This window comes from Lonchura striata, chromosome 5 (assembly GCF_046129695.1).
Source record: "Lonchura striata isolate bLonStr1 chromosome 5, bLonStr1.mat, whole genome shotgun sequence".
Lineage (NCBI taxonomy): Eukaryota > Metazoa > Chordata > Aves > Passeriformes > Estrildidae > Lonchura > Lonchura striata.
Genome location: NC_134607.1, coordinates 45,421,588 through 45,449,534, shown reverse-complemented (window position 1 = coordinate 45,449,534; position 27,947 = coordinate 45,421,588). Strand labels below are relative to the sequence as shown.

Here is a 27,947-nt window from a genome sequence, read left to right as displayed (position 1 = left end):
TTATGCAGATAAATATGAATTATGTATTTACAAGTTGCCTTTTAAAATTCAACTATTGACTTCTGTCTCCCCCTCTCTACCCCTCCCCTTTATATATCACAATAGCAGTATTCTCCATTATCCAGTGATGCTGAACTGATCTTTTTCTTCAGTGTTTGTTCATAATGGGGAACCACTGAAATGTCTTGCTCATGTAAGGTTGTTTTTAAAAAATGGTAATTTTTATCTTTTCACAATAGATTAACCTCATTGGAAGTTAGTTTCTTCTCAAGGAATTAGTAATTCCATTCCACAGTCAGTATTCTGCCATTAATGGCATTTAAAATAATTCAAGAATAAATGTTTTTATATATTTCTTTTCCTCAGAGCCATTGCTGCCGAATGCTTTCTAATGGGACAAAGAGAAGTAAGTCAACACAGTGTACTAAAATGAGTAATTATGAAATTCTGAAACACTTCTTATTTCTTGGCTTTATCCAAAGCAATGGTAGTCTCATAAATCCAAGATTTCTAGTTAGTTGAAATACTCTTTGTTTATAGACACCAAAACATGTGCCTCAAGTGTGAGAAATGTTTTTGACAATTGAGTTAGAATGGATTATATAATGAGTGCATGCTCTTTCTGTGTGTCTTTCCCAGCCTGGGAAGGCTGTATTCTTTTTTTTTATTATTTTGTTTGTTACCTGGAGGATTTTGTTGTATTTTAAGTTCTAGCAGAGGAAAGCAAGACTTATGCTGGAAGATGCTAATGACTGTCTTTAGAAGTGGACAAGAGAGCTGGAGAGAAACTTTTTGTAAGGGCATGTCATACTAGGGTGAGAGGAAATAGCTTCAAACTGGGAGGAGGTTTAGCTGGATATTAGAAAAACCAGCATTATTTTGAGGTGGTGAGACATGAACAGGTTGCCCAGAGAAGTTGTAGATTGCTTCCAGGGATGAGGTTTCTAGGCCAGACTGGGTGGGGTTTTGAGCAACATGGTATAGTTGAGTGGAAGATGTCTCTGCCCATGGCAAGGGGTTTATCTAGAGGATCTGTAAGATCCCTTCCAACCTGAACCATTCTTCGATTCTGTGAAGTAGTTCGGAAGGGTGGGTCTGCCAAACTAGTGTATGAAAAGAGTTTCCATAGTTCCTGACCACACACAAGAGTTCAGTTCCCTTTTTTCCAAAATAGTAAGTTTATTTATTAGTACTTAGAGTAGGGAAATATCACTGTGTAGAAACACAAAAGAGGTTTTTTGGCACAGCAACTGCATCACTTTTCAAATATTCCTGGTATTGTTGCTGTCACCTTCAAAATACTCTTCCACCTGTGAAAAGATGCTGTGTATTTGAGGGTGGGGGCTGTCATGAAGCTCTGGATTTGTGATTCATCTTTTGGTTGTGGTATTTGAGCTACTTCTCTGCTGTATCTGGTTTTGTGTCACCTTGTAGTGACTTATTCTTGGCATCCTTCTTTTTTGTCAGAGGTCTTCTGAATCAGTATTAAAGCAGTAACTGATATATAAAGGGTAGCATGGCTGTTGTTAGACTTGTATATGAAATGTTTTCTTTTCTTTTCTATGGTCTCCTAGAATGTTTAAGAACATCCCCTAAGCAGAATTACTTTGTTTGTTAGATCAAATAGCTCAAAGTCAGGAGATATCAAAGGCTGGATTGCCTATTCAACCTTAATTCTGTCTCTGTGTTGATGGTTTGGTGTAATCTATAATTAGTCACAGATCCCTGCTTCAGTCATTGTATTAGATGGACTACATCTTAAAACACTGCCTGTAGTAAGACTGGTAACTGAAAAGAGCTCTGATTTGTTTGGTTAGAAAAATATATGTCAAATGCATAAAAAGAGGGCCCTTAAAATAAATGAACCAATTAAAATGAAGGTATATGTGAAACACTGTAGCTGGATTACACCCAGAAGAAATCTTGTGGTTTTCTTCTGCAACCACCTCACTTATTATACTGTATATGGTAAAATGACTTAAGTAGTCACACAGTGCAGTTGGGATTTGTGGGGGTCTTGGTCTAAGATGTAGTGAGCACTTAAAACTGTTTATACAAATCAGTGATTGTTCCAGATAAGTGGATTTTCTAGTAAACAAGTAGGATATTGGTTTAAAATGGAATTGTGATACAGATTCTGGATTTCCTGTTTCTGGAGAACCTGTCATTTCCTTCAGAGGTCATGTAAAGGTTTGTTAAAAGAATATGAAAATATGTACAAATATTTAAAATGCCAACAAATACCTCCCCTAGTGACTCTGAAGTTGGGACTTAAGATACCAGTAGTTGAAGGACACTTGAGTAAGTACTAGTATTAAATATTTTGGTCCCCTGTTTTGAACCATAAAATAGTAAAACGATTTTTTTTTTTGAGAGTTGCAGAGACTTGCACTAATTGTTGAAGCATAGATAGTTGCTGAAGGCAAAAAGCCCATGAAACAGTTATTTTCATTGTAGGATTGTGATGATATGCAATAAACAAGACTTAAGACTACGTATTGAGTGGTGAAAGAAATACTTAGTAAGCTGCTTCATTCCCTGAATATGTTCCATCCTGTGCAATGAATGAGGCAAGAATCTTGTGAAGAAAAATAGCAGGTCCTCATGTAACTAATCACATTCATACAAGGGTCAGAATTAAGGTCAGACATAAACCTGCCTTTGCTTTTAGTACCAGTTGAATGCTTGACTTCAAAACCATTTTAAAAATTATTGCAAGAGATTTTTGTGCTTCAGATAATTCATTTTGACTGCATGAAATTGTGCTGACTTTTAATACTTGCCTTTGTTTTACAGGTCCATCATTTATATCAGAGAGCCCTTCAGAAGTTACCTCTATGTGCAACACTGTGGAAAGATGTAATGTTTTCTCCTTATGATTAAATTTGAGGTTTCATATAAATTCTCTGCATATCCCATATCCATAGATGTGGTGATGCTCAGGCTCTGGCTAAATCTTATATCTGCTTCCCCATCTCTTTCAGCAACTCTTGTTTGAAGCATCAGGAGGAGGTAAAACTGATAACCTGAGAAAACTAGTTTCCAAGTGCCAAGAGGTTGGAGTCAGCCTAGATGAGCTTTTAAATTTAAACACTTAGAGAACAGAAAACAAGAATCTCTGAACGCTGGGTATGGTCAGCCATAAGTCCTATAAAATGCCAAAATCAGTTGAATGATTCTTCAGGCTGATCCATGCCCTAAGATCTATGTAAGGCAGATGAGTATTGCTGAGCATATCAAGTCTCCAGTCTGCTTTCCTTGAACGTGGAAACAATTAACATGACCTTCCTCTGGAAACATGAACTCCCTGTCTGGCCTTGCTTCTGGGCCCTGCCAGATTCTCATAACGTCATCTACGTAAGTATAGTTAATCAAAATGACAGACTTTATTTTTTTATGTTTTCATTTTATTTACTGTTTTCTTTGTTTTGCTGTTCCTGATTCACTTGACACTCTCGCTGATGCCTGAGAGATCTGTGTTTGGGATTAATTTACTGGGCTGTGTTTACAGTAAAAAGCAACTAGTCCATTTTGGGTTTTTTCCTTTTTTAAACCTTTTTTGAGACTTTTTCATTACAGGATTTAAAACAAAAGCAGCCGCTCTTAAGGAAAGTGTAACTGCCGTGGCCACAAGTATGCTTCTTGCACTTGAAGGCTCTAAGAGGGTTGCTTACTGCCCTTTTCTGCATTGGACTCATGGCAGAGACTATTAAACTTGAAGATTAAAGAAACTTTTGCAAAATGCCAGTGCATCAGAGCCTAAGAGTGGTCAATTATGTGCAATTTTTTGTAAAGAAATTTTAATTTATAATAAAGTTTAACAGTTTAAAGAAAAATATTTATCTGTTTTGTTTTGGTACTACCTTGCACTATTACAGGTGTTTTTACAGAGATATTTTCAATACAAGCTGACCTTAAAAAAAATATCTGTCTTTTGTTATTTTGATCAAGAGATAAGCAAATGTGGTTGAGCTGCCCATTGCAGATATAGAATAACTGTCCCCCTTGGGGGTTTTTATCCCCTTGCCTCAGGTATACAGTTGTTTGTCCCATAACAACTATACAACTATTCCTATTAATAATACCACTTCACTAAAGGAAAACACATTTTATATTCTCTTTTGCCCTTAATGAAATGAGACCCACTTTCTGAAGTTGACAGATGTACACTGTAGAGAGAGATGAAATATGTGCCAAGTCGTATCAAAAGGTGGCTGTAGTACCTGTTACATAGGTGTTTCATTAAGATGCCAGTAAAGGAGTAGAGAATGAGGCAAAGTAGTCTCTTCATGGTAGAGAATGAGGCAAAGTGGTTTGACATATTGTTTCCAGTAACTGCCAAACACCTTACTTTATCTGAAGCTGAACATGAAACAGCTCTCTTAAAGGAGGAAAAAATGGGAAGTACTAGTTTTTGTCCAGGTGAATGGAGAGTGTTTCTGCACCTTAAGTCCTTTTAAACAGCTCATACTTAATTTTATAATTCATGCTTAAGTATAAAACTTCAAGTACTCAGTTTAATGGCCAAGTTTTCCTGCAGACTACACAACCAGTATTCAAAAACTGACTCAAACCTGTTCTTTAATGGAGTAGGGTGGTGTCCTGTTTTTTTTTTTTTTTTTTTTCACACTTTATATAGTGTGGCACACTCCACACAAATGAGGTATTCAATTTTTCTACTGAAAATCTCCTTAAGTTTGATGAATGCTGTCTTACATAGATTAGCTAAATATTTTTTCATAGTTTGTCTTTAAAATTTTCCAGATAAGCAGTTGATTTTTTTCTGCAGCAGTTTTTTTTTTTTTTTTTAGCAGGATAGCATTTTGTCTATTCCACTGTTAAAAATGGAAAAGATGTCAAGGGCTAGAGCACTTGTAATGCTGCTCTGTGCAACCCTTACCTTAGTCTCAATAGGGCTGTTATTTTGTGACCTTTCTTGCCTTACTGTATAGTGACTTTATAGCAGAAGATCTTTATAAAGGAGACATTAAGCTTTACATTTTCAACAGGGATTGATCATGTATACTCTGCCTTAATGGCTTCTCAGAGTACTTGAGGTAGGGAAGGGGAAGCCAATGATCTCCATTGGTCTTAATCCATATTGTTCTGATTAAAATACTTACGGTTGATGCATGTGGCCTTTTGACCCAATCTTGCTTGATGTATATATAAAAGTGACTAATTGTAATAGGAATTGTTAATTTAGAAACTGAAATGAAAAAGTATGAAGAAGCTGTGTGGTCTTCAGAGCAGTGCCAACCTTTTTTGTTTTTTTTTTTTTAACAAAGAAGAAAAATGCACTGCTGGGTAATGTAGAAGTTCTGGGAAAGAATTAGTACTTCCACAGATCTGCACTTAGCATAGAATCCTATCCAGGCTCTGATATTCTAGTAACAGGGCTTTCTGTTCCAGAAGCTACGGGATTTCTAGTTATCATTTGCAAAACTTCATTAATTATTTACCAGGAAGTGTTAAATTTGCCAAGGGTATTCATTTCATCTACATACTAGTCTTTCAAATCAGTGATCTTTCCTAAGAACTTCTGTTCTACAAGCAATTTCTGATTAAAGGCAATGGTGGTGAAGATCTGTAAATAAAGGATAATTCCAGTCAATCAAGCAAAACTACTAGCTGTTTAAGAGGGAAAATAAGGGGAAAGCACAGTAATTTGTACACTAAAGTTATGCTGCTACTTGTTCTGTGCTCAGAACAGCTACTTTATGAAGGTTGGATTGATTGCTTGGTATTTAAGTCTCTGGAAATAAAGTGTAGATCTTAAATAGTACTGGACCAAACTACTCCCAATATATTTTTAATTTTCTGGCTCTTGCAAAGGCACATCAGTATGAGCAAAACATTCAGCTGCATTTATTAGGAAGAATAAATGGAAATTAGTATTTGTTTTGTTTATCTTCATGTAGATCTACACTGAAACTACTGATTTCATTCAGTATTGGTTATTTTAGTGCTTGCTAGTTCCCATGGGACAGCTGGTGCTCTTACATATATTCAGCTGTGGCAAAGGCCATTACCCCTCTCCTGTACTCCATTAGGTAAAACGTGGCCAGCAGGTCCAGGCAGGTGATTTTTCTCATCTGCACTGGCAAAGCCATTCCTGCAGCCATGCATCCTAGTCTGTCTTCCTAGTTCAAAAGCGGTTTGGAGTTACTGAAGAGAGCCCACTGAGTGGCCACTCAGATAAATAATGGATGAACATGCTACATAGGTAGGAAGGCTGCAGGAGCTGGGACTTTTTAGCCTGGACATCTTGGGAAGAGCTTGCCAATGTGTACAAAAGGCGGATGTAAAGAACCAAGCTCTTAAGCTCTTCTTAGCGGTGCCCAGTGGCAGGGCTAGAACCATTTGACATAAACTGAAATGTGGGAGGTTTTGGGTGAATGTCAGGAGACAGTTTTTAACTGTGAAAGTGACTGAGCATTGGCACAGGTGGCCAGAGAGATAGTGGGAACATTAAAAAGCTGCCTGGCTGTGGTTCTGGACAACTGGCTCTAGATGTCCCTGCTTGAGTGGGGGTATGGAGCAGGTGATTTCCGGAGATCCCTTCCAGCTTCAGTGATTTTGTGATGCTGTCATGTTCCTGGTGTACATAAATCTGTGTGTTTTCACCACCTTTATATTATCAACCTCACCTTCCTCCCTAGTTCTTAGTCAAAGGCAAAAAGCACAGGGCCAGGCCAGTGGTGTTGGTCCTTTCTGACCATCGCTGGCTGTGGCAGAGCTGTGAGCTTGTGATATTTTGCCCTTGTCTGAGTTTGTAAATACTATCCTTAGAATATACAGGAGCTGAAGAACTACCTATGGACTTCATAGTGTCTTTAAAGTTTTTATTGAGGTGTTCCCCCACTGTACCTTTTGTTTTATATAGTCAGTGCACTTATTGCAGTTACTGATAGAGACTTCCTGCCTGACTTCATTAATTCTGGATGAAAGTTATATTTTAGGGTTTTAAAAATTCATTTAATGTAAATTTTTGTTAAGGTGATTGTCAGAAACAGAAAAATGGATGGTTTAAATTGAGAAGACTAAGGAGGTTATGTTGCTCTTGTGCAGCAGGTGAGACATTGCTTCATCTCTGAGAGGGGAAGGTGTAGGACAGGCTTGCTTTCAAAATCCTTCAGATGTATTCCTTGTGCACCTGTACTTCTACTCAGTGACTACTACTCAAAGGGGTAGCTAATTTTGCATAGTGACAATATCCCACCAAACATAAATTCACATAATCTTCAGATGAGCCATGTGAAAAGGGGCTGTGAGCACTTCCACATCCTGCAGCTTCCCAGAAGAGCCCAGTTCAGCCCAAACCCCCATACATTCACTGGCCTGTGCTGCTGTCCTACATGTATACTGTGTCTAACTGGATGCTTGGATCCAATTTCACAATATAACCAAGGTAAGATTGTGTTGATAATGAAAGATAGGGTGCTTTTCCTTGGTTCCCTTTTCTATTGGATTTTGCTATAAATGTTCTGTGAGGCTCCAGAGAGCTCACATTGAATTGTTAAGGTTGGAAAAGATCTGTAAAATCAAGTTCAACCTTTGCCGTCATACCGTCATGCCCACTAAACCAGTGCCAGGTCCATTCATTTTCTTGAACGCTTCCACCCCTTTCCTGGGGAGCCTGAATCTCTCCTTGTGCTGGTCAGACCTTGACTAAGCCCTTTCCTCCTCAATGGGTGATTTCAGTTCTCATCCCGTTACATGTCATTCGGAATTACAGGGCAGTGAGCTGCATCTTACCTGGGGAGTCTACACTGTGTCCTTATGTGACTGCTATTTCACCTGAGACTGGGAAGCATGCGTTTTAAGGAGCAGTCAAAAAGGAGGTGAGAGCAGAAAAAGTTTGTTTCCCAGACCAGAGCAGGAGTGTCAGCTTATCTTTATCTGTAAGGTGGCTTAATGTTTGCAAGGAGCCCAAGATCAAAATTTAGCTTAAAAGAGGAGATAAACGTTAACTGCTGCTTTTCTCTTTTATTGCATACAACTATTTGTTATTGTCCCACCAGAGTAGCAGATAAAGCAGAGTATGGCCTGTAACTGAAACTTAAACTTTGTAAAGCTGTTAGCAATGAATTACCAATATGTCTGTTTGTTCTCTGTTAATAGGAGCATAAAATGCCACCATAAAGTCTGCACTACTGCACCTGGGGTACTGGCAGCAGTGACTGTGTGATGGCTCAGTAAAATGTTGACAAAGATTAAACGGGAAGAAGCCTTTCAGTGCAGTCAGGAAGTTTTGATCTAGCAGAAAGTACCACAGAAAATACAGTGAAATTATGTGAGTGACTTGCTTCTGAGTCAGCTGGGAAAAACTCTTTATCTGTGGGAAAGGTAATGATTTGAGTAATTTCTCAGTGCTGCCACAGCGTGCGATGGCCACAGGTGATCTGTGAGAAACTCCTCCATGAGATAATAATTATTGATTTCTGTCTCTATTCATTTTCATGGCTGTCAATCTGGCTTTCATTTGTGACACTTGGAGTTAGGTTTTCTGGTCAGTTTGAGAAAACTGGCTGAGGAAAGGTGATTGAGGAACTTTGAAGAATGGGTCTTGAGGGCAGTGATGTTTTCTCTTGTATTGACTAGGGTTAATACAGCATGAGTAGGAAGACAGAACTGCTTCTACTAGCTTGCAAGAAAAAGTTTTAGTTGTGATTTTTTGTGATGTGGAAATAGCCCATATATTTTCAGCACCTACTTTCTGTAATCACATCAGCTGTCACCTTTCCTTCCTGAGGCTTTCTTCGCCCTCTGTGTTGTAGTTTAACCCTAATCAACAACCAAGTACCACACAGCCATTTGCTAATACTGCTCCATTCCCCGTTGTTTTGGGCAGAAAAATGGAAAAGAAGGTAAATTCCATGGGTTGAGATAAGAATGTTTAATAATAGTTTTTAGTGTTGTCCTTCCATTCTCAAAATATTCTGTGGCTTAGTGCCTCATGTGATGACATCATCAATACATTGCAGGTGTTCTAGAGTTTAGAAGGTGATCCCAGCTGCTTGGTCTCCCTAGCCTCTAATTCCAGGCTCCTAGCCCTGTTCCCCAGCATCCAAGCAGTCAGGTGATCACCTGCTCACCTGGGTGATAGCTGAAATCTTTTTGCATATCCCACAGCTCTCTCAGGGATAGGGATTGAGTGGTTCCCTCTTGTTCCACCTCTTCCTCCTGCTCTTGTGATGGTGCTGCTTTGTTCTCCTTTGCTAAACAAGCTCTCTTGTATGCATTTCTTCTGGTGAGAAGGGGTGACTGATTCTGGCAGGGCTTGGTGCTCTGGGTCAGCTGCAGGGCCTGGGGCCAGGGTTGGAGCAGCTGCAGTGCCTGTCACTTTGTCATCAAATCCAGGGAGATTCTTTTCCTTTGAGGATCCTGAATAGTGTTGAGCTGGGCTCAGTAGGCCAGGACCCAGCATTTTGCAGTCATTTGTGTCTCTCTGGATTGCCAGGCTGAGGACATCCTTTTTCCAAGTATTTTTCTAGTTTTTCTGGATCCTGCACTTGTTCAGGGAGAAGTTCCAAAATGCTGGAGGTATCCACTGTCCTAGGCACTTGCCCACATTGTCCCACACACCCGTCCAATCTCAGTGCAGATCTCTGGGTGGTTTTCTTAAGCAGTTGTTCAACAAGACCTGGAACACAGTCAGAGGAGACACAGGAATAAAACCGTGCTGGTTTGAATATCCCAAGGATATTTGAAATTTGCAAGAGCTGTAGTAACTAACCTGGAGGTGAAGGGAAGATGAGTGGAGATGTCTCTCCCATGGATTGGCTCTCTTGAGGAGAAAAGGTAGGAGATACATAGTATAGTTTCCAATGGATGGTTCACAAAGTACATAGATGACAGCAGAGCCGAGTACAAATAACGGATTAGTTTCATAACCAGCAATTCTGTCATATCATACACCAGCATTAAAGTACAACATGATGCAATTCAGATAGCAAGCATAACAGCTCTGGGAGCAAGTAAATCAACATTGTGATCAGTGACTTAATAATGAATGTTTATAACAGGTTTGTTCTGACATGCTATAATTGTATTTGTTGTTATCTCAACTCTTCATTGCCCCATGTCAGGCACCAAAAAAAATGGACTGTCATGGATTAACACTCGCCAGCAACTCAGTACCACACACCTGCTCACTCACACCCCCTCCCTCCCTGGTGCAAAGGAGAGGAGAATCAGGAAGAGGTAAAATGCATGGGTTGGTGTAAGAACAGTTGAAGTTTAGGAACACACAAACTTTAATAATTAAAATAAAAAATAATATGCTAACAATTACAATGACAGTTGTAATTAAAAGGGAGAAAACAAAAATAACCCACTTGCCCCAAAACCCCCCACCCAAGCTCCTAGTGATGTACAGTGTAGTTGCTCATCACCCACTGATTGATGCCTAGCCCATCCTTGAGCAGGGATTCCCTTACCCTGACCAGTTACAGTTCTATTGTTCAGCATGACACCATAGGGTCTGGAATATCCATTTGACCAGTTTGGGTCAGCTGTCCTGGCTGACCATGAGAAGCTGAAAAGTCCTTGACTTTTTATAAGCATTACATGGCAACAGCCAAAACACCAGTGTGTTACCAACATTACTCTCATACTACATCCAAAACACAACTACTAGGAAGGAAATTAACTACCCCAGCCAAAATCAGGACATTGAAACATTCTGTGAATTTCCTTTGTCTTCTAGAAGGGACCTTAAGGCACCTTTCTCTGCCAGGATAGATTGGATGGATTTGAGTAGAAAGATTAACACCATGAGTTACATTATTCAAAACTCTGTACAGTGAAGAAAAGTCAAACTTCAAATAATCTTGTCGGTTCAGCAGGAAAGAGTGGCAGTACATTCTTTACATCACCTGACATACCAAGAAGACTGAAAAATGCTTTCAAAAGGGCTGTGGCTCCAAACTGTACAATTACAGGTATGATACTGTCATTTCTAAAGTGATTGAGAGAGGATCAACTAAGACTCTCTCAGAGGACAAACTACATGGTTAAAAAAACCTATTAGCACAAAAGAAAATAGCTGAGGCTATGTGTAAAGACTGCCATGCAGTCTGTGCAGAGGGTTGCGTGATGGAGGCAGGAGATGGTGCATAGCAAGACCAAGTTCTGTAGCAGAACTACAATGCTGTGTTTTCAGAAGCCAAATGTAAGGGACTTGGATAACGCCAAAGACTGAATTATGGGTAACAATCCTGTTCAGACTGCAAAGAACTTGGTTTTAAAGAGCATCTGTTTGCTTCAGCTGAGAAATGCCAAGGAGGACTAGCATGTGATGCTTGTGCACCAGCTCAGTGGAGTAGTTTTGACTCTGTAAGTAGGAGCTCCTGCTTCCATATGTTTTCTGGCTGTAAAGCCTCAGCATAATCTGATGGATTTCTGGATGCCACACAATGTATAATGTATGTGCCTTTATAATTCTATGATAGGAAAATGATCAGTGAAATTCATCTGGGAGGCAAAAAGTAAGTGTTTTTGTCTGAAATCAGCATATGAGAGGGTCAGGGTCTGTAAAATGCCAATGAAAATAAAGCATGTGCTTTTATAATTTGTTCAGCATAATCCTTCCAGAGTTCTATATTGAGTTATTTTTTAAGGCCTTGTGCCAGGGCTTTATCAGATGAACTGAGATCAAAGGTTAAGATTGATTATTTTTCTGTGTGTCTTTCTGCCTCTTTTTCTGCCCAATTCTACTAAGCAGTGCAGAGGCTTTATGTAATGAAAAGCTTTTGTGGAAATGAGCAGTAAAAACTGTTTCAGCCTGGCTTTCTCAGCTAGCACTTAGAGGGGCACAGAACATGCAGGTATGATGCCAGGACCTGAGCTCACTCCATGTACTGAACACTGATTTTTGATGTAGTGGAAGTCCTCACCTGTATGATGTAGAAATGGCTGCACTATCATCCATAGAAGAAGCCTTAACCCAGTTACAAAGCACACACTGATGAGGCTTGATGACTGGGCCTAATCCAGCACTGGGTTTTGTGTTTCCTAGATTGCAGGCAACTGGACAATGGAGTGGACAGGAAAGTCTTTAAGCAAAGTCAAGAAAAACACCTAGTTTCATTGGATATACTGCATCCAGTTCTGCTGGACACACTGATAGAATACTAAACCTACATCCCGGACTCCATCCCTCTGAACCATTGGATTTGGGCCAGAAAATCCAGAAACATTGGTTGTATTAATGTGATTAGGCAAGACACAGACATAAGCTGAGGCTAATAGTTCAGCCTGCTGTTAGCAGGCTCCCTGATGTGGTTTGGGCCCACACAGCACCCGTCCCAGTTGTGTATGGTGCTTTAATGTGTAGATCAGACACTGTTCCTCAGATGGTTTATGGACAAGACCATTCTGCTTTAGAGGAAAGAGGGATTGGAGTGAGTGTGTGTAGCTACACCTGGATGATGCTTTGAGGGCAGACAAAATCCCCAGACAGTTTAATTCATAGTCCAGCAATAGCTGCCATGTCTAGAGGCAGGTGGCAGGTTGTGTGCTGGGACTCTGGAGCCAGAGGAGCTCACAGAACCAAGTACAAGCCTCCTGGCTTTTTGCTGGATGGAATGGGACCCTGGAAATCTTGAGTACCCAAAATGCTGAAGAAGGGATCCTGATGCCTTTTGCTGGAGGTAGCAGCTGGGCTGCAGGCACTGCCCAAGTGGTCTTTCTGCTGAAGCTCTGCAGTGCAGCCCACATCTCTTCCTCTGAGCTAGCATGTCAATCTTCCCAGGACTGTAGTGTTTAAAGAACAAGTATTTAAACAGTTACATAGGGTGAAAGAGGGGATACTTTCTTAATACAATTATTATTTTTCCATAAACCTATAGAAACTGTGGTGGTGGTGATGGCAATTCCAATCTCCATTTGGAGATTCCAACCTGACTGAGCAGTCAAATGTGTGCAGATGGAGGTACTTTCTAAGACATTTCTGCTTTTGAGGAGTGGTCATATGTCCTTACTGTGATGTGCCCACCACTGCAAGCATTTAGGTTGTGCACATGGAGCAAAGTCAGTTGCAGTATTGACCATCTCCTTGGCTTCTCCAGCACACTTTCTAATGTCCCACCTGCTGTATGATTTTGGAATCATGAACTGTAACACATCGATAGATTCAGGTCATCCCTGTCCTATCTTCAGCCTTCCAAGTACCCTAGATTTAAAGCTTACCTTTTTAGATAGCTGAAGAAAACAAGAATATGGCCTTTCATAAAATAATAAATACATAGATATAAATAACAGTGTCAATAATTTCCTTGATTTCCTGACCATTCTTCTGTATGGACATGGGAGTCTTCTGCACATGATTTCTTAGCCACTGTTTTCCCAGATCTGCTTGGCTGGGGTCTGTTTTCTTTGCCTTTGACTTTCCCGATGTAATTTTCCTCATGATGATGAGGATGCTGATGAGATGCTTTTCTCTTATAACGCTGGAGTTCTTTGATGAGTTTATCAGTTGATCTATTCTTTGATTGTTCCTCTTCTGCATGTGAAAGGTTTTGCTGTGACTTGCAACCACCTTGCTGATCAAGGATGCTGTTTCAGACTGGAAAACCATGGAGGCTGAAGGGCTTCTATTGGCAGCCTTTTGTCCATCTCCACCACCACCAAGGCAGCAGAGGCTTCCTCAAATCTGCACGGGGAGTTTTCTCAAATTGTCCCTCTGAGCCTTTCAGAAAAGGGAGGACTCGCTGAATCAGAAACTGTAAAGGAATGTTTCCCAGCGGCAGTGAGGCACGTGTGGGCACATGGTGGCACTAAGTGCCTGGCAAAAAAAGGCTGCCGTTCTCTGTCCAAGCAGTTAGGGCTGTGACCTCAGAGCTGCATCCCTGATGCAAGAGGCAAAAGGCTGAGTATTGCAGAGCAACACAAACTAAGAAATCTAAGCTTCCAATAGTATGTCTGGGAATACTCTCTTAGCAAGTATCTTCCACTGTCTGTCATCTGTCCTGCGAATTCTGCTTCTGGTCATATTACACCCTCAAATCCCTTAGAGGAACTTTTCCTGAAGTGTTTTCTCATGTCTCCCTTGCAAATAAAGCCAGAGCATGTTTCTGCTACCTTATTAAAACATCTATGACATTTATTGAAAATTTTACTCACATTTTAAAAATACATTATTTTTAGAAGGTGATGGCTTACTTTTTAGTCTGGATCCTTCTTCTGAATATTTTAATGGCTGGTTAACATCACACTGGCAGCCTAAACTTCTGAGCCATAAAAAGTGAAACTTTAAAATTTTTTCCTTATGACAGAAGTATTTGGGGTAGAAAATCTGAATGACACAAAAGGAGAAATTTGCCAGGGAGCTCTAAGGGGGAAACAGAGCTGAACAATCTTTTTCTAATTATTGTAATAAGAGTGCCATTATCAGAAATGTTCTGTGCTCTACTGGGAAAGAGAACTATGTTAATAGAAAACAAAGATATTTGATCCTTCATAGATGAAACCACTTTTAAGGTGCTGCTGTCATTATGAAAGGCTCTTGGTGTAAGAATGTTACTTAGTGGACAATAGCTCTATTGTTTGTCTTATATATAAAAAAAAAATAGACCTAATGTTTTATTTATGAGGGCCCAGATTTGATGAGAAGTGCTTCCCTCTACCATAAAGCAACAATTTTTAGGAATATGCTGTAGTTCGCTGCCTACAAACGTGAGAAATTCCACTGTGCAATGGGAATAAACATTTGCTGAAATCCACTGAAGTGAAGAAATTCCTTGGAAAGCTTCTGAATTCTACACTGCAAAGGCCTGTGGCCTTTTAACCCATTTTTCTGCTTTCTCTTTATACTCACTTGTGTTCAGGATATATCTCTGAGAGCTTCCAACTAGGATTTTTCTTTTTGTGCTTTTGTAGTGCTTAGAGCAGTCAGATACTGGTCTGAGACCAAAGCTCCAAAGTGCTCTCCTAACACATATAATAATAAAAGTAGAGAGAATTTGATACTGAAAACAGTTCATTTATGGCTCACAAAATTGATTTCTTATTGCTGTTAAATCCTCTGGGGGGTGGGGGGAAATTGCTTAAAGACCTGGAAAGTCCTACATACACCCTCAGTTAACATACACCCACAGTCTTGTATAAAGAATAGTGTCAAGAGAGATAATTTTTTTCAAGGCAAAGCCAATCAGTTTTTGTAGGTAGAAAAGCAGTATTCAGGGATAGAAACTAAATTATAAATACTGTTATTTTACTTTGACCTGTATTTAATTTCTGTCCAAGCTGGTATTACCTATTCCTATTTAAGTGGAGTGAATATAAGTGTAAAGCTATTTGAATTTTGAATAGTCTGTCAGTTCACCAAACTTAAGACTTGATGAACCCAATAAAACACAATTATTTATTGTTTTGTTTTCTACCATTTCTGTAATACAAATAAAAGGTATAGTACAATCCTCCCCTGTGTCCAGCATAGGGCCATACACAGTCTGCCCACTGTCATTTTGGTTCCTCTTAGCTGCTTTTTTGAATGAGAAACTTGATGACTGGGATTTTTAAGTGCTTTTGCTCCAGCATCTTCAAAGCTCTTTTCTTGTGTTTTTTTTTGGTTTTTTTTTCCCCACAAAAAGAAACTCAATCTCTATACAACCTCTCTGTGTTTGCTCCCTTAGAGATGGGCAAGCTTATGTTAAATGCTTTGCTTGTGGTACTTTTAAGCCCAGAACAAGGAGGGCTCATGACTTTCAGTTGTAAAGTGGCTTTTTTCAGGAAGCCACAGAGGCTGCTTTCAATTCCAGAGGTGGCATTTCCTGAGGCAGATATTTTGGCACCACTCATTGCACAGACAGAAACCTCTCACTGGAGAGCTTGGGCACTTTCTCTGAAGAAAACTCCAAAAGAATATTTTTCTGATATGAAGTCTCTATTTGTTCTAAGGTAATTGCACAGGTATTTTGATCCATGGAGATCCTACAGTTTCCAGTCTGTTGTGACTTTACCTCCCTACCAAATGAAAGTGTATTTTTCTCTTGGCAGAGCACATTAACTCCTTGTCTTTGTGGTAATGAATATATGCCAAACCCTGCTGTCAGTGTTCCTAGCTTCCATCCTGCGTGCTTTATTGACGTATTTCAGCTCAGCAACAATGTCACTGTCCCTTAGAGACATATTCTTCAATGCCCTAGGACTTGGTGTCTTTAGCTCTCCAAGTCCTCCAGAACAGGATGGAGAAGGCCTCCTGGGTGGCCAGGTTGAGCAGGACTGGGTATCCAGGGGAGTAGAGGCTTTTCCAGAATATGTCCTGTTGTCCAAACCTACTAAAAAACACAGAAAAACCACAAACCCCAGCAAAACTCCCCTAACAAAAAACTCATGGGAAATTCCAACAATTAGTAGGATTATCAGTATACTGGGATAAATTCATTTTCATAGCCAACCAGTAAAGAGACCTAGAAGGACTTCCCAGAGAGCTGTGGCACTTCCTATAAAAGAAGAAACACCTGTTTTGAGTAGAAAAATCTCCCCTATTACTTTCTTCTTAGAAGGCTGGGAGAGCTCCTTCCTCCAGGAATAGGTTAGCTTATGAATGGAAAATGCTGATAATAACTGCAGTGACTTCTATAGATAGTCCTGAGAAGCTGTTATGTATGGAACCAAATTAATAACTGCAGACACCTGTCAAAACAGAGACTGCATATAGAGAATGACACCAGATGCAGAAGAAGTTTGAAACTTGCTTCAAGAATTAGTTTTGGAGTCCTGAGACCTTCAAGGCTGCCTGCAGAAGACTCTGGTATGTGCATGTATAAAACTTAGCGGAAGTATGTAGATTCACAGATGGACAGTTTTCCTCTTGTAAACAAAGCATATATTTTACTTGACAAGTGGAAGTAAAGGTGACAAGTTGCCACCTGTGAAAAAATTAAATAGGGATTTTAAGTGGACTCTTTGTCTGTGGGTAAGTTTTTTAGAAAGACTGGTTATGGGCCAGCTTTCAAGAGGAATATTCTTAATGTTTGTTTTTTCTTATGACTGAGATTGGAGCTTTAGATAATTTTGAAAATGTCACAACAAATTTTTTTATGGAGAGAACATACTCACGTTTCCTATGTCTCCAGAGTCACTGGAGCACAAGTCTGTGATTTTCATTATATGAACAAGATGTTCCTAATGTTGATACTGCCTTTTCTTTCCAGTATATTTGCTGGGGTTAGGTATAACACATGGAATCTCTTCTGCTTTATATATTAGCATGGGTAAATTTGCATTTTCCTTTAAAATTTCTAATCACATGTAGCTGGGATTCTGTTCAAGGACATATAAAGAGATCAATCAGTTTTCTAGGCTAAGCTTCACATTATTTTTCACAGTAACATTGTTGCAGAAGGACAGACTTATCCCTTGTTTGGCACATGTTAATGAAAGAGAACATGAGGTGCTTATTATACCTGGTGGAGATCCTGGTCCCTCCCTTGCTGGTGGAAGCAGTACAGCTCTCCTGGAGTTTGAGAGCTGTCTTCTGCAGCACCTGAGCACAATTACTGTGCTTCATGGATCTGGAAAGAATTTTGACACTGCTGCTGCTGCTGTTGTGATTCTGTTTTTATATTGTTAGCTTTTTGCATCCATGTTCTTTCTCTTCTGTCTCCACTACCTTGTCTTCCAGTGTTTTCCTAAGGAAAACATTACTTTAGCTACATTTTAAATTATTTGAACCCTTCATAAGTGATCAATCAATGAAATTTTCCACATCTTACCTTTCATATAGCAACCTAAACTATGACAGAGAAATGTCTTATTATGATATTTTTATTATAGTTTTACACAACAGTAACAGGAAAAAAGTGGTGCCCCTGACAAACTGAAATTCCTGTTGCAGATGATCTGGAGTTTGGTACTTTATATGGTAGCAGCTTTCTTGCTGTCTAGTATATATAGGTCACTACTACTGTATAGTACATGTACATCACACAGATAGGAAGCAAATACAGAGCAGCAACAACAGCAAGGACTGCACAAGTGGCTGGTCTCCATTTAAGATCACCAGATTAGTCAGGGATATTCTCCCCTCTTTTGGGGGAAGAGACTGAAGCTGCATGTCCACCTGGTACAGCACTGCTTATGTGCTGTCATTCTCTGTGCTTCTCTGCTAGTGTCTGCTAAGGCTTAGCCTTTATCCCCATCCATTATTTTACAGATAATCCCATCTTCTTTATGGTTTTCACTGTATCTCTGACTAGCTCTTTTTTCTTGGCCATCTGCAACTTCTCTGAGAACTGAGTTCCCAAATAAAACTCAGTAATGTATCTAGTGAGCCAGAGTAGTGGCATGCTCTGTCTGGTCTCCCTAAATAACCTGTTGCACAAACCTGCAATAAACTCTCCTTCAGTTGTTACTGCAGAGGACACTACACCTCTGTGGCCCAAGTGCTTTCAGAAAGAAGTCCTCTGTGCATGTGTGCTAGCACATTGCCCAGAACACTGATACTGTGACCTCAGGCACTACTGCTTACTATTTGGTACATAATTAATAAAAGCCTTTCTTCCTTGTATCAAGATGTATAACCTTGGTGCCTGTTTTTCCCTTCTGCATCAAGGCTTTCACCACCCAGCTCATTCTTCCTTTGTAGGTATTCTCTTTCTCTTCATTACTCAAGTTGTACTAACTTCCTCCTAAAATAATGCAATTTCATTCTTCTTCCTTATGGTTCCTGGCTCTAATATCACTTACACTGGTGCAGACATGCATGTGAAATCATCTTTACTTGCTTGTTTTTTTACCATTTCAATGTCCTTAGCCATCACAACATTTCCATCTTTTTGTATCCACTCTGAGCTCCCCATTTTTCACAAAACTCCTTTATGCTTCTTAATATCTCAGAAAACTCCACCCATTTGCATCCTGTCTTCTGAAGGCCTTTGTCTTCCCTGAGTTATGCACTCCCATATGCTTTGTCATACTTTTGTTTTTTTGCTCCTAAAGATAATGAATGACTTTCTTATTCCCATTCTCTGCTGATCCTGTCCTATCCCAATAAGACAATTCTAAACCTCACCCACACAGGCCCTTGTGGCTGAAATGACCTTCCCCAAAGTAGCCTCGTCTATCATGAGAACTTGCATACTATTCTAAAATCTCTTTAAATATAGGACAATTCCACTTTCTTTAAAAAAATCTTTGCAATTCATTACTTGTCATATGAATTCCTGATGAAACAATTGCTTTGAGAATTTTTGCTTCATTAGCAATTTACTTCTTTCTTTTAAGTATTTAATAGAAATTACCTACAATCACCATCTCCAAAAACCAAGCAGGTGTAACTGTTCCGTGCTGCAGTCTCCTAACAAGAATGCATGCCCTGTTTCACCTGTTCTTGTTGCCTACAAAATGACACAGCTGTGCTTAGCTGCTGCCTGCCTTTAATCCAACTGAGCTGGAAGTTCTGGTGCAGCCTGTGCAACTTGGCTCTTGCCAAGTCCCCTTTTAATCCCCAACTTTCATTTGCCCTTAGCACCTGCATCCATGTCATACCTGATGGTGCTGCTGCCCCTCTGCCACGTATCAGATGAGCTCTGCCAGCTGTTTGCTTATCCCCTCACTGGCTTCATCTGCCACATTAGGGGTCAGAGAGAAAATAAGAAATGATGTGGGAGAATTCGCTGTCTTATTAGAAGCAGCAGTATTAGAAGTGCAGCTGAATTGCACCTCTCTTGTGTATGGTCTGCAGGTTGTAGGTGACTTGTGCCTGACCTGATGCTCACCCTTGTCACACAGCTGGAGGTGCTGGTGTCACCTGTGGCAACTGTGAGAGGTTATCAGTGAAACACAGCAGTGTGCACAGGGAGCAGGATCTCTTCATAAGGGTCTGTGAATGAAGTTTTGGTAAAATATTTAGGTATTTAGTCTGTGTTGAAATGAAACACTACTATTCTTTTTCATTTTTATATATATTTTTTTTTAAGGCACAGAACCTGTAACTTAGATTTTGTCAAGAATTTCAGACACATAGGGAGGTTAGTTTAAGTATTGCAATAAGTTGGAAAGGATTAATTGAGAATGCACACCATTTTGTGAGGTGTTAGGTCACAATTAAATGCTCTTTACTGTGTAGTTACATTTTATTACAACTTACATATGTTTGGAACACTGATAGAAAAGAAAGCATGTCACCTATTTACAATCACTACACATTTACATTATATTATTTACAGATAATGAATCTAGTAACATATATGAGCAGAAAATATAGCAAATATCAATATGAAACTGTACAGGGCTTAATCTCATGTCCTTTACTGTAGTTGCATTTCACTGTAATAATAAATACAGTTCTATATTTACACATTTTACTTTAAAAATCTGTTAAATGAATTTTAACAATTTCAAGTTAAAAATATCTGATCAAAATATTTCAAACATGCTTATAAAAATAAGACACAAAGCCTTTAGGACCTTCTGCAAGCTAAAAAAGTTATGATAAAAGAAGCTTTCTTTAACTAGTCTTTAGAATTATAACAGTATTTTGCTTCTCAAATTTCTTTACAAACTCCTTAAATATAGCAAGCTGAAAGGAACCTCAATGACATTAAGCAGAGCAGCACAGATGGACCTCAGTTAAATTAAAGCTAAGTAAACACGGTAATAGGTATTGTGCAATGGTTGACTGATCCTCTGTTTAATCCAAAGTGGTTTCAGGCATCGTTTCTGCAGCTGTGTGCTGCACTGCTTCAAAAGCCACAACAGATAAAGGATTAAGATAAGTACCCAGCTGACTTTATCATACATAATTTCGGAATTGGTTCATTTTTTTTTCCCTGAAGGATTAATATGTCAGCCAAAGTCAACTCATGCCATCTGTAACTGCAAAATTAAAAATATGCCAGTGTGAATGGACAAGAAAATTAAGGCATACACATTGTTGGCAGCAAACTCTTCATTGTGAAAATCCATCCTTTGAGTACCAGGAAGTTTTATATATAGGAACAGATGAACAACAGAGATCATCTGTAATGGATTACCTTAATTGCTGGGCCTTCCTAATATTAAAAAATTAGCCTCATTCACCTGGAGGTTGAGTGGCCATTAACTGAGCAGCAAATACTGGGCTATTAAATGTTACTCCTCAGGGAGCTCTTTTTAGCAACAACAAAAACAGGTAAATTTGTGCATTTTTCTGTCTCAAATGATCAGCTTACTCAAGCAAAAGCTGCCAGCTCTGAGAAAAGAATACTGGGATATCCCCTGATGGCTCAGATGAGGTCAAAGAATTATGTTCTAGGTGGTTCTGTTGTCTGAACTATTTTAGCAGTAGACTTTGCAAGGACTGCAGTCTCTTCTTTCTAACTAGGATGTTTCTGATGTGTAAACAAGCACGCCTTGATTCAGCAAAGTATTAACAGATTTAATGTCAGAGAACTCTGTTAACTTAATCAAGCCTTTTCCTAAACTAAAGCAATCAGAAGTCCCTGAATTTCAACAGCTGCTCCAGTATCTTTTTTGGCAATATATCCAATATGATTTTAGAGATTTTTGGTGACAGTAATTTCACTAGCTAATGACCATCTCTATCAACAATTTTCACCTTTATTTCTATGCTGCATATCCCTAATGTCAATTTCCAGTTGAGCATACCAGATTCTTCTCCTTTCAGATGAGTAGTCCTCTGCCTTCAAACTTCTGTATCCCAGAAGCAGCTAAGTATAAACTGTGATCAAATCACTTACTTCTGAAGTTTTAAATTTATGATATTCATATCCTTTCCAATTTCACAATGTTCTATACAACATGTGAATGCAATAAGTGTTTGAAATATCCCAGGAGTGCTTGCATCAGTGCTAAGAACACGGATCACACAACCTCCTCACTCTTACCTGATATTGCTTAGCTAAGGATATTGGCTATCCTTATCCAAAAGGACACGGTGGCCTCGAAACCTTCAACTGAGTAGTGACTAAGAACTAGCAGCTTTCTAGAATCACTGTTTCATGAGACAGAGATCATGCCATGAGCAGGATTACAGGTTTGGTTCCTAAACAAATTACCTTAATTTTAATTAATTAATTAATAAAGTTTCTGAGTGCCTTTGGTGTCCTTTAATAGTTCTCAGCATGCCAGTTTTTTTATATTGCTGACTTTCTATGTAGTATTTTCCACCTTCAGATTAAACAAGTCATCTGCCAATTTCATCAGCAGTAATTCTGGGAGTAATTCTATTTGCATGAAAGCAATTCAGGAGCAAACTGTGCAGAACCTCATTAAAAAAATACCCATGCGACAATGCCTTGACATTTACAATTACATTTTCAATGCTTGACAGGATTTTGATTAACTTCTTTCACATCATGTTAATTTTTTAGCTTTCACTGACAATTAAAAATGTTTTGTCAAGTTAGATGACTTCCAAAATCCAAACCCAGTGCCAGTTAAACCATTTAATCAGCTTTATCAAACATGGAACTTCATTAAAGGGTATTCTGCAGAAACCTCTAGGACTTGAACAGGACTACTCTTCCATTTAGATACCTTGCTGAACAAAGGCCATACACAGATGCTTAGAAAAAACAATCATGGCACTGAAAAACTACTATTAAAACTAAATTGCAATAAACAGGAAAAAAACAACCCAACCCCTGAAAATATCAGGCGATGCTTTGACAAAATATTACAAGTTTAATATGCTATTTTTGTTCTTGACAAACTGATGCCCTTTCTGATTAGTACTACTTCAAAAGAGAGCAGCTGATACAACTGCACAAACTTCAGCATCTTTCATTTCCTCTCTTCATCCCAGCATTTCGGGAGCAGGCTGAGTAGGTTCAAGTGTTGAATTTTCAGCCTGCTGCAAGTTTTGTCATTGTCTGATTTCTGAGGCGTGTCATAATAATTTAGAGGCACTCTACACTCATATGCACACATTCACACTTACTTTTGGGATTAAAAAATTTGTAAACAGAGGTATTTTCTGTACTATTTCTGCAACTAGTGACAGGGAACAAATGCGACTGAGGAAAGAGTGCAGCCTTCTGTCACTTGATAAGAGGGTGGCATTAGTGAACTGCTGGTGGGCATATCATATGATATGCTGGCACTTGTGAAGGTTACCAATGCCTGTGTTGAGTCACAAGACTGTTTTTCTATGTCTTCTGAATTCACAGAGATCAAACTGGCATGTTTTGATCTCCTCCATATCAAAGTTTGCTTTCGCAGACTTCCCAAATCCTCCTTAAAATGTGGATTGAAAAGTATATAAAGTAGTGGGTTTAGACATGCTGGCAGTGGGACAATCACTAGAAGTATTGACTTAATCACTTCTGGGCTGATAAAAGTGAGGTTTAGTAAGGAGGAAAAAGATAAGAAGGCCACAGGGCAATAAAGAATGCAATTAGTAAAAAGTAGCAAGGCTATATGTTTGACCATAGAGCAATCCCAAATGTTGTCTAGTTCTCCCCTTTCTAAACTACAGTAGAGCTTCGTATAAGCAATAGTCATTACCAGAAAGCAAAGGGAGTTCAGCAATACCAGTGCTACCATGTAGCCCATAGCAGTGGATTCTCCAAATGGGAGTGGCAAACAAAGCGGAGAAACCCCATACTCACCTCCAGTGAGAAGGGGTATCACTGCAATGATTAGTGCCAACGTAAAGCAAAAGGAAATGGCAATTTTTACACTAGCAATGGAGTATTTTGTTTCAAACTTTGTGGCATGCTTTGCAGAGAATGCACGTTCGAGTGCAGCTAGGGTAAGGAGGAATATGGAAGCCTCTGAAGCAAAAATAGAGAGGAGGCCAGTTATTTGGCAACCAATTCCACTTTCCCATTGTGCTCCATACTGAGCAAAGCTACCAAAAGTGGATGCATCCACGCTAGCCAGTACTCCACTGGCCAGGCCCATCATGGCATTTACAATGGCCATTAAACCAATCAAAAGTTTTATGGAGGACATATACAATGGAGATCTGAAAACTGTAGCAGACACCAGTGCATTGCAAAGAAAGGTCAAACCCACTATGGTCCACACTCCAACTCGGATCAGCCAGCTACCAAACAGATGGTCACATGGTTTGAAGGGACCTGAAATGCCAAAATAAAAAGGGTAAGGGAAGCCCATGTAAACAAAAAAATCCTCATGCTTTCTAAGACACTAAAGTTCATACTTCTTGCAGTTCATACTTCTTGCACAGCTGAAGCGTGAATTTTAGTATAAAAAGGAAGCTGGAAATTTGATCTGTCTCTGAGTAATTTGAGACCTTGATAACATGCTGCTAAATGTGTGATGCTTATTGCACTAGTGGTGCACATGAGTCTTTGTCCTTCATCACGAATAGTAGTCTATGGGTTCCCTTTTGTAACGTGAATGTCAACTCTTGTAGTTTCAAGAAATGCAGTGATATTTGTGAGTGTGTGAAAAAAGCTGCAAATGTTACCTCTAACTAAATTCAAACAAGTTTCTAATGAGTCCTGGTGGAGCATGATGTAATGGATACAGACAGATGTACATTGGCTACCTTATAACATGTCATTACACAGTCCAAGGAAATTGTGTCTCTCATTTGCATTTGGGAGTGCTGCTTTTCTGGATCTCCTGTGTCAGGATCTGAAGTCAGGTCATTATGACTGAAGCTTGCTGAATACTTGAAGTATTCTCTATATACTGAGGTGCATATGCTGTGCAGTTGAAGCTGAATGCTCTGCAGTCAGAGAAACATTAGGTGTCTTGGTATGAGCCACCAAGGCAAGCCCCTCACAGTGGTTTGTGCTTTTCCATGAAGACATAAACCCTGCAGCTGAAATGACCTCTCTATGACTACACCTGTTGACATTAAGTAAGCATAAGGATCTACTGTGTCATTTTGCAAGTTTTTCTAAGATACTATTTGAAAAATTCAAGCTAAAATTTCCCACAAGCCTGGTGATAACTTACCTTGAAGATAGCAATGTTTTAATGAACTCAAAGCTTTAGGCCGTTGGAGAATATGTGACAAGCAAATTATTCTTTAGCTTCCTGCCTTTTCTATTCCTCTTTATAGAACTTTAAAAAATTTGCTATTAGTTGCTGTTGCAAACAAGAATCATGGCTTAAAATGAATGCTGAAGTACAAGTTGTCACTTGGCGTTTTTTTGTTCATGTTTCACAATGAAAGAATGGCTTGTGAAAACATTTGCTGAATCAAACAATCAAAACTTATGACCATGACTGGCTACATTCTACAAAGAAAATGATAGTGCTGGGTGTCCTTTGTGAGGGAATGAGCACATCAGTGCAGCAGTGATTCGTATTTCCTAGGTATAGACATAAATTGTGTGTTGTTCAAGTTGCTTGCGTGTAAAATAACTCTGTGACATTCAGAAGAACTATTTTAGCTTTGCAAAAGACTGAGAAAGCAAAGATTCTGCTGCCTTTATCACCTGTATCTTAGTAAAAGAGTCTTTCCTCTCTCATTTTCTTGACTGGGTATCAATTCTGGTGAAAATGGGCCCAGAGCTTGGTCACTGGGCAAAACTTTTGCTACACTCACAGTGGCTGAATAGTTTTGTGGAATTCAATGCAAAACTGTATATTGCATATTATATTGTATATTATCATGCAATATATTTGTATTACACTCATCATCATGTTGTTGTCCTAGTGTCTGATTCACTGTTTGTTCTGCATCTCGAATATCCACTAACGCTGTCCTTGAATTCCTGTCTATCTGGCAGTTTCATACCTGGAGAAGGTGAGCATTGTACGGAATGATGAGATTTCAAATCTTCTTCAAAGTCAAGAAAAAAGTCCTCAAAATCACGTTCATCTATTGGGGAGAGAAAAATTCATAATGGTTACTGCAATTTTCAGGAAAAGGTTTTTTAGTAAAAGTTGCAAAAATGCCTGTGGTATTTAAGGCCTGGTCTTGTCTCTTTCCCTGCCAAACTGAGCAGAAGCAGACATATGCCTACTTGGTTTTGAATTGTACTCAGGATTATTTTAGAAGTTGGCTTCTTTACTTCTATGAAAATAATCACCTACAGATACATTCTCTATTGCCTAATTTGCAGTGTGATGACAGCCTAGGAAGGAGTTTAAAATATGAATTCTGCTGTTGTGCCATACTATTAGGAATGAATCAAGTTTTCTGTGTTTCTTATGTGTTTCTTATGCGATAACTAGCACATATTCTTTACTCTATTCTTGCTCTGAGACCTACTGGTTTGCAGGAGCAGAGACAGCACAGAAAACAACAGGGTGGTGTAAATGTATGGGTGTTCCTACATAACAGATCCAGTAAGAGACCTAGTGCTGAAGGGGAAGAAAAATGCAGTAGTCTCGTGTCTGAGAGAACAAGAGCACTCTCTGGCAACCTTGGTTATGTGAATAGACTGGGGAACAAGATGCTGGAGAGCAGCCCTGCAGAAAGGGACCTGGGGTCCTGCTCCATGGAAAGTGGAACTGCACAGCAGTGCACTGGCATCCAGGAGGGCCAACCCTGTCCTAGGGGACATCAGGCACAGCATTGCCATCTGGGCAAGGGAGGGGGGCAGTTTTGGTTGCCACAAGATAAGAAAGATATAAAGCTAAAGATATTAGAGAGCTTCCAAAGGAGGGCCACGAGGATGGTGAAGGGCCTTGAGGGGAAGCCATATGAGGAGCTGAGGTTACTTGGTTTGTTCCCTGAAGGAAAGGAGACAGAGGGGAGACATCATTCGAATCCTCAATATCCTCACAAGTTGAGGCAGAGGTGCAGGTACCAAACTCTTCCTCTCATGACCAGGGAGAGGACTCGAGGAAATGACATGAAGTTAAGCCAGGTTTAGGCTGGATATCAAGAAAAGGTTCATCTTTGGGCACTGGAACAGTCTCCAGAGGAAAGTGATCACAAGCACCAAACCTGTCAGAGATCAAGAAGTGTTTGGACAATGCTCTCAGGCACATGGAGTGATTCTTGGGGCTGCCCTGTGCAGGGTCAGGAGTTGAACAGGATGATCCTTGTGGGTCCCTTCTAATTCAGCAGATTCTATGATTCTACAATTATATGAAAAAATATGCCTAAGTAGCAACATATTTTGGTTATTATTCATCCTGAAGTGTGTGGGTAAACCTAGGATGTGCTAGGATTCTGAGGCTGGCAAGAAACTACATCTTTGCTGGCCCACTCTTGTATGGAGTTAATACCAGCTGAACTACCCTGTCTCTCACATAAAGGGAATATTTAATTTACCACATTATTATAGCTATTATTTGGATGAATTATGAGGGCGTGAGATTTTTGAAGGGCAGACCTAAAATAGAGTTTGCTAAGCACAGGAATACTTAAATAACATATTATTGAATAAGAGACAGAGAGAGGCCATGTCTACGACTGTAAAGAGGATTGAATTTATTTAAAAGCAGAGGTTGCTCATAGCCTTCAGGTACACTTAAAAGTCTAAGATGATGGTTACCTTGAATTTGTAACAGTCCAGCATCCTTTCTATGAAAGTCATCAAGGCTGCTATTATCATCTTTGTTCCATTGGCTGGAGATTCTGTAGTGGCTCTCACAAGCTCCAAAGGCACAGCACTGATAGGCATAAGGCATTTCGATGACCCTGCAGAAGAATGAGGCAGCACGACATGATAGTGGTTAAGCACCAGTTACTAGATTGTACTGCTCCTCTACAGTTAACATGGAGTTTTCTTATGTGTTTTCATAGGAGACATGAAAATGGGAGATCTATGTCTTGCTGTTGAGTGAATGTTACTCAGAACTATATTTCTGTGTGAACCAACGATTTCTCCAACAGCTACTTTCTTAATGATTTCTTAAAAAAAATAAAACCACATCCAAAGATTACAACCTGTCTACTAGACAAAAACAAAACACTTCCCAAAATTGAATTTCTCCACTTTAGGAAGAATGAGATCTTTTGGAAATCAAGCTTTATTCACCTCTCTCCACTTCAACTCATTTCACAGTAAGACAGCAAAAATAGGATTGTTTCTTGTGCAGAAGATCAAGAAAGCAGT

General features: G+C 39.4%; 2 protein-coding genes across 6 annotated transcripts in view; one reads left to right on the top strand and one right to left on the bottom strand.

The window, feature by feature from the left end:
* ZFC3H1 (zinc finger C3H1-type containing) overlaps window positions 1-3,836 on the top strand; it is a 41,445-nt gene extending 37,609 nt beyond the window's left edge. For all 5 annotated transcript variants that reach the window (XM_021528970.2, XM_021528969.2, XM_021528967.2 and 2 more), the window contains exons 33-35: window positions 367-406; window positions 2,797-2,859; window positions 2,985-3,836. In XM_021528970.2, coding sequence (XP_021384645.2) covers window positions 367-406; window positions 2,797-2,859; window positions 2,985-3,098 — 217 coding nt within the window. In that variant the 3' untranslated portion in view covers window positions 3,099-3,836. The remainder of the gene's footprint in view (window positions 1-366; window positions 407-2,796; window positions 2,860-2,984) is intronic.
* A 16,226-nt stretch (window positions 3,837-20,062) lies between these two features.
* Window positions 20,063-27,947, bottom strand: part of LGR5 (leucine rich repeat containing G protein-coupled receptor 5) — a 90,818-nt gene continuing 82,933 nt past the window's right edge. Inside the window, exons 16-18 of the mRNA XM_031507895.2 lie at window positions 27,384-27,529; window positions 25,673-25,756; window positions 20,063-24,035 (exon numbers count right to left, since the gene is read on the bottom strand). Coding sequence (XP_031363755.2) covers window positions 22,945-24,035; window positions 25,673-25,756; window positions 27,384-27,529 — 1,321 coding nt within the window. The 3' untranslated portion in view covers window positions 20,063-22,944. The remainder of the gene's footprint in view (window positions 24,036-25,672; window positions 25,757-27,383; window positions 27,530-27,947) is intronic.